The sequence below is a fragment of the Amblyomma americanum genome, chromosome 5 (assembly GCF_052857255.1).
Source record: "Amblyomma americanum isolate KBUSLIRL-KWMA chromosome 5, ASM5285725v1, whole genome shotgun sequence".
Taxonomy (NCBI): domain Eukaryota; kingdom Metazoa; phylum Arthropoda; class Arachnida; order Ixodida; family Ixodidae; genus Amblyomma; species Amblyomma americanum.
Genome location: NC_135501.1, coordinates 197,766,093 through 197,775,283, shown reverse-complemented (window position 1 = coordinate 197,775,283; position 9,191 = coordinate 197,766,093). Strand labels below are relative to the sequence as shown.

General features: G+C 43.4%; 1 protein-coding gene across 1 annotated transcript in view; it reads left to right on the top strand.

The window, feature by feature from the left end:
- Nucleotides 1-265: 265 nt before the first annotated feature.
- Ranbp21 (exportin-5-like protein Ranbp21) overlaps nucleotides 266-9,191 on the top strand; it is a 43,462-nt gene continuing 34,536 nt past the window's right edge. The window contains exons 1-7 of the mRNA XM_077666318.1: nucleotides 266-499; nucleotides 1,875-1,996; nucleotides 2,066-2,138; nucleotides 3,112-3,249; nucleotides 4,963-5,145; nucleotides 5,764-5,799; nucleotides 7,113-7,298. Of these exons, the coding sequence (XP_077522444.1) occupies nucleotides 401-499; nucleotides 1,875-1,996; nucleotides 2,066-2,138; nucleotides 3,112-3,249; nucleotides 4,963-5,145; nucleotides 5,764-5,799; nucleotides 7,113-7,298 (837 nt within the window). The 5' untranslated portion in view covers nucleotides 266-400. The remainder of the gene's footprint in view (nucleotides 500-1,874; nucleotides 1,997-2,065; nucleotides 2,139-3,111; nucleotides 3,250-4,962; nucleotides 5,146-5,763; nucleotides 5,800-7,112; nucleotides 7,299-9,191) is intronic.

The window sequence follows — 9,191 nt, the reverse complement described above, 5'->3', positions numbered from 1 at the left end:
ACTGCAGAGCTACAGCTTTTGGCCAAAAAAAAAAAAAACCAACGTTGTTCGATGATCAAGAATGTCCTATCATTTAATATTCTGCAGTGGCGCGGAGCTTCACTGTAGATTTATGTTGTATCCGACTCCGCGGCAATATGCTGTAGCTGAGAGCTGCCCTTCTCTTAAAATACAGGTGAACCGGAGTTTCTCTGCTTTCGTTTTTCTTTCTACACCTTCGGGGCCGTCAGAATTGACGCAGTTCCTATCACTTTCGGGCAACATTGTTAATGGCGTTTCTTTTGAGTACACAAAGTAAAGAAAAACCAATCGGAGTTTAGCCGGTTTAGCGTTTTCGTGGTCACTGTGATGTTTTCGGCGTAGTAAGTTAAATAGCGGCCGACTGCAGTCTAGCTTTAGGATGGCCGACGTTGAAGACGCTTGCAAGAACATCATCGCGTGGGTAGAAGCCGCTGTGTCATTCACGACGTCGCCCGAACGAAGAGCGGAGGCTTACAACGTTAGTTTCACTGGTCGCTTTTTTGAACAGTGCGCTCGAGAACGTAGTGTACTTATCGAACGACTTGTGCTTATTACGTGCAGTTTATTTGCTTTTCGTACTTTTCTGAAAATTCGGAGATTTAAAGAGCGAAAAAAAATTTACCAGTACAGTATCCGAAACGTGAACTACGTTCGCGGCACTTCGAATCGTGCGATCCCTGTGATGGTCGATGTTTACAACCTTACTTCCTTAGTTTACCTCTTTTGATGCCTGTCCAGGTAATAAATAAGAAGCTAGGTATTTGATTGCTCGAGTCTTCAACCGAATCACCTGCTAACTTCGGTGTTAGCGATCGCTCGTGCTGGCAGGTCTTCCCAGCAACGTCATTGCCAGAGGATCCCTGGTGAACTCCTTTAAAAATACCATCACTATCCGTTCGAAACTTATTCCCTGAAATGTTTTCATCATCTTTCAATATTATGCACACATTATTAATTCATCTTTGCAAATTCTGTGATAATAATAATTGGTTTTGGGGGAAAGGAAATGGCGCAGTATCTGTCTCATATATCGTTGGACACCTGAACCGCGCCGTAAGGGAAGGGATAAAGGAGGGAGTGAAAGAAGAGAGGAAGAAAGAGGTTCCGTAGTGGAGGGCTCCGGAATAGTTTCGACCACCTGGGGAACTTTAACGTGCACTGACATCGCACAGCACACGGGCGCCTTGGCGTTTTTCCTCCTTAAAAACGCGGCCGCCGCGGTCGGGTTCGAACCCGGGAACTCCGGATCAGTAGTCGAGCGCCCTAACCACTGAGCCACCGCGGCGGGTGCAAATTATGTGATCGTTTCACATTTCTACACATGCATTCCATATTTTTTTTTGGAACTCAGCACCAAACTGCTGCCAATCCATTTATGTGGGTATGTGGGATTCAGCCGAGGACAACAGCAGCTGGCTGCAGAGTAGATACATTTTCTTGCATGAATGTGCTGTCGGCATTTGCTTTGTACTTTCAGCTACCTGGTGATGATGCACAGTGAAGCATTCATCAGGGTACATTGCGTTTAGGCGTCGTACATTGAGCACAGAATTTTACTGTGTCTACATTATGCGTAGAAAACTATGTTCACACCCGGTTGTATTCTCGTGATCATAGTAGGCGTTATTCACTTGATATTCTTTCCTGCTCTCTGTCGTCCTTCAACTTGTGATGGCAAGCCAGATGCCTTTCTCAACCGGGCAAGCTTTCTCTGACCTTTTCGCCCATAGTGCCTCACTGGACTAGACGCCCCAAAGATTGGGCTGCGTTGAAGTGTACTGCGAGCGCATATTCTTTCTGCAGAACACCTGTGCATCATTCTACATCTTTCCATCAATGCGCCTTCTTCCCAGGCCTATGAAAATTTCAAGGAAAACTCGCCGCTCTGTGCCAAGTGTGGCTTTGCTCTTGCTGCCAAGGGCAACCATGCGGTGGTGCGCCACATCGGCCTGCAGCTTGTGGAACATTGTATCAAGTGAGCCCTGTTGAGATGATGAGCACGTCCCAGTTGCAGCACGACGCTTACACTGTTCTTGTTGTGCAGGCTTCGCTGGAACGTGATTACCATTGCTGACAAGCAGTTCATCAAAGAAAACGTCATGAAGATGATGGCAGAGGTGTGTTTGTATGTACTTAGCCTCCTGTCCGCCGACTGAGAGTGCTCATCTGAACGTGGAATAATGAATTTAAATGCAGTCTTGCTTTCTTAAGCACGATCACTCACTCAAACAGTTACTGTATTGTTTTTGAGCTTTTTGTTTCTTATTAATTACAAGTACATTGCAGTTTTGGATCAGACTGCGTTCTGCTTGGTGAGTCATATTTCAGGTGCTTCACTGTATTGAGTTGTAATTAACCAGCCTTCAGTGCTTGATGTGGTAATAGTTATGTGGTGGCTGCAGTTGGCACAGTTACTCTTGGAACTTCTGAATGTCGGAGCTTTCTTAAAATGTTTATTATGCATAGCAGCAGACATAATAATTATAAATTTTATTGAATCAAATTATTAATTAACTGTGTAGAACTGACTTGCCAAAAAAATATCTGTGTTAGCAAGGTGCTGATAACAGCCAGGTCAGCTGTACTTGAGTAAACAGTAGAATGCTTCATATCACATCATGGAAAATTAGTTTAGTAGATTGGTGTTTTAACAAAGTCACTTGCTGCTGAAGAGCTTTAAAATAACATGCTACATGGGACAAAGCAAAGCTGATGTGAATACCCTGTGTGAAAGTGTAGCAAGACCAAAAATTTATTGCGCGATAGGAAATGGAGGTACTAGTGTGTTTATGAAGTTTAACGTCCTAAAGTCACTCAGGAGTGCTATGAAGTATGTCATAGTGGAGGGCTCTGATTAACTTCGACCACCTGGGATTCTTTAATGTGCACTGACATCGTACAGCACACAATGGCCTGTAGCATTTCGATGCAATGTAGCATTTCGCTTGCATCGAAATGCGACCGCCGCAGTCAGTATCGAACCCGTGTCTTTCTGGTCAGCAGCTGAGCACCATAACCACTGAGCCACCGTGGTGGCAGAGGTGCCGGTGAACAGCTTTGCTCACAATATGTAATCTACACGTTTTGCAGGGTACGGAGCACCTACTTGCGGAGCAAGCACACATCAAGGATGCCCTTGCAAAGTTGCTCGTGGAAATGATCAAACGCGAGTGGCCACAACAGTGGCCGCTTCTCATGGATGAGCTCAACAGCCTGGCTATACTTGGCGTAAGTGCTTGCTGCAAGGCCTCAAGCTATCCAAGAAGCCCATCTAAATGTGCATGCAAGGGGGCTAGTTTATTTTTTTATTTATTAATGCGAAAGCATTTCTTTTCTCATGAGTGGCTTGGACAGGATGTGCCACCACGGGCTGTGGACAGAGCGTGTCCTCATGAACTGTTGATCATTCTATAAAAGTGTAATTATAATTTGTAATGATTAATAATGATTGAATGGAAAGTTTAAATGACCGAATTAATATAATAATTCAGTAAGTAATAAGGAAAATTTGCTAATTACTCTGAGTAATTAACAAAACTGGTGAATTGCTAGTAATTCCTCCAGAATTAAGCAATACAATAATGATATAATTAATTGACCAATAATTATCATAACTATCTGATTAATTATTAATTAACAATTAATTAATAAGTTAGAGCGTAATGCTGTGCAGAAACCATAACCAGGTAAAGATTTAGAAGATATAGTAACAGAGGAGTAGAAGATGTAGTAAAAGAGCGGTGCGTGCAAGTTCACACTAGACGAAAAATCTATGTCACAGCGATCTACTGCAAAATTACCATCGAGAACAGCCAAAAACATCTAACAATGTCAAGCAGGTTTTATCATTCTTAAATAATAAATCGCGTTACTGGAAGAAAGCTGTACAACAGCGGCTGGCAAACGATTCCATTGCCGAATTGTTTTTGCCGAGTCATCCTCAGGCTGGAAATATTTGCAGTACAAAACGAATGAAAACTAAGGGAGGGTGGTGTGTGTCTTGCATGTTTCCTTCTTTCGTCTTTGTTCATTTTGTGCCGCAAATGTTTCATGACTTAAAGTGGCCTAATTGCGTAAAAAGTCAAAGAAATCTACAATCAAGTTGCAATCACTTTTAAAGCCATGCCGCATGAATAGTGTGTGGCTATGTTCGTTTTTTTTTTGTCATTTTTTCAAGCACAGATACATATTGTGTGTTCTCTGCCACTCTAGTTCTTTTTTTGCTGTCAGTGCGAAGTGAGAAAGAAGGCTACGCAAGCCAACTTCTATGGCTTTTTTTACTTCAGCCTCTTTCATTTGTTGTGAATTGAAATGAAAGAATATGGTGGCAGGAGTCTTTCAGACTTATGCTAAAAAATAAAGAGAGGTCGGCATTGCGCAAGTTTAGAGGAAACACAATTAAAGAGACTTGTTGCTTGTTTTCTGTCTGATAGCTTCCCCACTCGGTGTTCATTGCTACCTCCCTTCATCTGTTTGCAGATTTCACTTGATGTGCCTAAAGGTTCTTATTTCATAATTTTGTGTCATTGGTTTATGGAGGTTTAATGTCCTAAAGCGACTCAGGCTATGAAGGACGCCGTAGTGAAGGTCTCCAGAAATTTAGACCACCTGGGGTTTTTTAACGTGCACTGATATCACACAGTACACGGGCCTCTAGAATTTCGCCTCGAAATGCAACTGCTGCGGCCGGGATCAAGTCCGCATTTCTCAGATCAGCAGCCGAGCACGGTAAACACTGATCCACTGCGACAGCTAATTTTATCTTATTAGTATTACATTCTGTTGTATTCCATTTTAGAGTACACTATTCTGTTTTACCTTTCAAATTTTTTTATTTTATTATCATTTGATAGAAGCCATCTGGCCCAATACATGTCTTGTTGAAGTAAGCCAAATGAGAGATGTCCGATCACCATGCTCATCCACCCTTGATGCATGCAGGAGACCCAGAAGGAGTTGGTGCTGTTGACGTTCCTGCGGCTAGCCGAGGATGTGGTTGACCTGCAGACAGTGCAGGGGCAGCGCAGGCGAGACCTCTACCAGGCACTCGTGGCCAATCTGCCGGCCATCTGCGGCTTCCTTGTGCGCACGCTTGACACTCATTACACCCGGTACCGAGACCTGGTGAGTGACACGGGACTGAATTTGTCTTGAACTGTTTCATGAGGCCCATTTGAAAGATTAGCGATAAGCATAAGTTGTTCAGCCGACTGCTGGCACCCCACGATATGTGCATGGGGCCCACGAGCCTTGGGTTAGACAGAAGTTCATTTGCAGATTAGAATGTTGCGCAGCTGAGCGATTTATGTGAAATGAATGGGATGACCTGGTAAAGCACTTGTGTGCATAGAATTAATAACCGATTATTTTGTGTGACGTACAAATTCTAAAGAACAGCACGTGCAAGCACAGATTTTAGAATGCGGCGTTCTAATTTTCAAATGTCATGTATTCCCCTTCACCAGTGACAAAACTACCAGCTCTCGCAGTGCCTGGACTTGTATCTGCCTTTTGAACTGTTCACTCAATTATGTCAGTGTGCTTCGAGCTCATGCCATCTCACTATGTAATGACTTACTGTTATTTTGCAATGGAAATAGCCAGGAGCTTCAAATAGCAGTGACTTGACCTGCTGCTTGTCCTCCTTTTTTTTTACTTGCACACATGACGCTACATTAGCGTGCATTCAGGAAGTATTCTCCAGTAAATGGTTTTGTTCATTGTCTGTGTGAATTTTTGCAGAGAGACAACCACAAAGCTGCGGAAAACAACCAGGAGGTGAGTACTTGTTTCTAAGTTCCATAGCCACGCATATTCACTTGTTATTAGCTGAGGCAATTTTTTTCTTTTTGAAAATGGGCTGTGGAAGTGTACAACATGAACTGGTGGGCACGTTGGTCAGACATGATTTGTTTTGCCCGAAGCGATGGCGATGACAGGGTTGAATCGAGATGGTTCAAAGAACCAAGACGACGAAATAGTGCCTCTTGTACAAGAATGAAGCTGTACAACATGAACTGGCACTGTGTTTCGTCCCTTCTTTTCCTTTGGCCTCGTGCCATTGCGCTGTTGCACCACAAATTCTGCGGAAGAGGATGCACAGTTGTATGCAGCAGCTGGAAATGTCATTTCTCCTTTAGTGTGTGTAACGGGTGATGGAGGAACACATCTGAGGCAACTCTGACCTTGCCTCGAGTGCACTGCTCACTCAGTGCTGTGCGCTTGATCTGCCACATTGAGTGGTGCCTTCTTTTTGCTGTGTTGCTGAATAGATGCATTGCTGTGACAAAGGTGAAGGACACTGACGTCGCCACAATGCTGCTGGCATGTTCTGTCAGAAACAGCATGCCTCCTCGTTGGATTCTGTCCTCAAAAGTGACGTGGGAATGCTTTCGCTGTCGTGCCATGTGCGCTTTGTGAGGAAGGCATTAGAAAGCTAGGCTAGCTGGAGTAAATTCATGTTTATACGTAAGGCGCACCATCAACAGGCTCTTTGCCTTCTTCGGAAGGAACATGAGACTACAGCACACTTGACCACTGTATTTTGTAAGACATTCATAGGAAGCATGCCTGGTCACAATAGACATTTGGCATGTTCTCATTCATGCTGTTCCACCCAGCGAATATGTACTGAAGGCGATGACAGTGAAAGAATTCGCTTGGTGTTACAGTCCCTGGATATATGACTTGTTTGCTGGATAGAAGAGGATGACGTGGGAGACAACATTGTTGAAGGCCAGAACTAAGGCGTGGGAAAAAGGAGCGCATGCTCTGCTACGGCCCACTGACTGTTTTTCAAGTCTAAATGAAGCCAAGCGTTCTTGGGTGAAGGGGGAAGATATGGGAAATAGAGAGAGGTATGGCAACGGTACACGTGTATAATTGTCTGGCCCTGGTTCAGAACAGCACTTTTTATTTAAAGCACTCATTCCAAGCTGAAGAAAAAAATAGAAGCTGAACTTTAGGTGTTGGCGCAGTCTTAAAAATTTTATGTCTTCGAGGAAAACTAAAATGCGCAACCAAGTAGTATTTGAAAGCTGTTGGAACCTATGCCGTTTGATTGCTCCATTCCGCTCTACTTGCCTTTGCAGTTGGCACTTCACCGGCAGCTGACAGAGACCACCCTGCTCACCATGGCGGGCTTTGTGGAGTGGATACCCTTGGCTGAAGTGATGGGCTCGGACGGCTTGCTGCCGCGCATCTTCTGCTTCCTGCTTGCCGATGTGAACCTCCGCATCCAGGCCGCCGAGTGCCTCCTGCAAGTGCTCAGCCGCAAGGTTTGAACACTGTTCCTTAGATGATAACCAGTGCCTTTCTAGTGGCTGCCTGCAGCACGAATTTGGTTGAGCAGAAACCTTGGAGTAAGAAGTCATGTTGCTGGAGTTGTCTTACTATTACCTTGAGAAGTATATGCACTACGTTGCTTTCTACGACACGCTACTGCCATAGCACATTCTTTGCTCGGGTCAGAACTGCTGAATAATATTAGAGACAGACTGATACTTTGAAACCTGATGTAGCTTTATAAATTATAATTAATTTTGTGTTTGTAGCTTTGAGGAGTTAAGTTTATTGTAATAGAAAGAAAGTTTAAAATCTTTACACAAAAAAAATACATACTAGTGGCAGTTGTAACAGTTACAGCCTCTGACTTCTTTTTTTTTTTTTTACTTTCTGTTTTGTCATTATTGAAGGTGAATGAAATTTGCTGAGCCTTTATTGGCTTGTGTCACAAAATGGTTTTGTTTGGCCTAAATAAGTGTTTTGCTTATTAAAACACATCACTCGTGCTGCTTCCAAGTTAAAGTGACAAATGCCAAAGTGAGTGCTGGGCATATTGCTGAATGTATAATTTATAGTCTAGGAACCATTACTGCTGGGCATATTGCTATATGCCCGGCATATTAGTGCTGGGCAGATTTGTTGAGGCTAGACTTCCGTCTATGTGAAGAACACAACAAAATATATGGCTCAAGGAGCACTTTGATCTGAAAGTCATGTTACGTTTGAGCTGTTCGTGACTTGCCGTTCACCATATAGAGTAGCATCTCGATGATGCAGTTCTCCGAAAACATGCAAAATATTCGTATAGTCCAGAAATTGTATAATCCAAAACAGCCATTTTGAGTGCGTAAACAAATGAAATACAACCTTATATGTTTGGCAGTATTACTTTCTGCCGAGAAAGTCTGTAATGTTCTTTTGTACTATTTTCCTCTCGTTGTCGTCGAATAAAATGCGACAAACTGCGTCAAACTACGTATTCGTTGTGACTATATGCCACTGCCCAATAGTGGTGCAGAGAGCATCGACGGTGCTAGGTTTAGCTCTAAGTCGGGACACGTCCTCTTTGGGTCATCGTTGACTTTCTTCAGTATTTCCACCTCATCTTTAAAAGAAAGGGCCTTCATAACCGGATGCAGGCAAGGCTTTAGTGCGACTTAAAGGCATGAATGCTTGCCGCACCACTGCACACCACTTGTGCAGTGTGGCGAAGCCTGCCGCCTGCAATCAGAGCGAGTAACGCTTGGCGCTGAGGGGTTTGAAACATTGGCCTGGCTTATTTTTGGCCAAAAATGTCCATAATGTTCGCTTCTTTTCCCCCCACATTGCCAAGTATAGACCGTTTTCAACAGCATCATCATCACCAAGCGCTGCTGGTAGAGAAATAGTTCGAATCATCCTGACCCATGGCGTATTTTATATTGCACACTCTAACCGGGACATTTTTAAAATTCGAATTTGAAATTCGAAAATTCGAAATTTGGATCAGTCGTAATCATGTCACCGAGATTTTGTTAGTAGAATCTGAAAAGGTTGTGAAAAATATTCGTATCATCCGAGATTTGCATCATCCACAACGAACAAAATCCATATGCAGAAGCACAGAAAAGGCGTTCACGAAAATCTGTTAGCAGCTGACGGGATTTATTTACACGCATATGTCACCACTTACTGCTTGCGTTAAATGCAGCGTGACTGCTGATCTCGGCTCGTGAATTTGTATCAGCCATAGGGGCATGGGATAGTGTTCATAATTCCCAAAATTGTGCACATTGTACAGAGCGTACACCAGGCTTGGGATTCGATGAATTTGTATCATCCCAAAATTTGTATCAGCCCTGATTGCATTATTGAGATTCTACTGTATTTCACAAGGCCAATGTCTC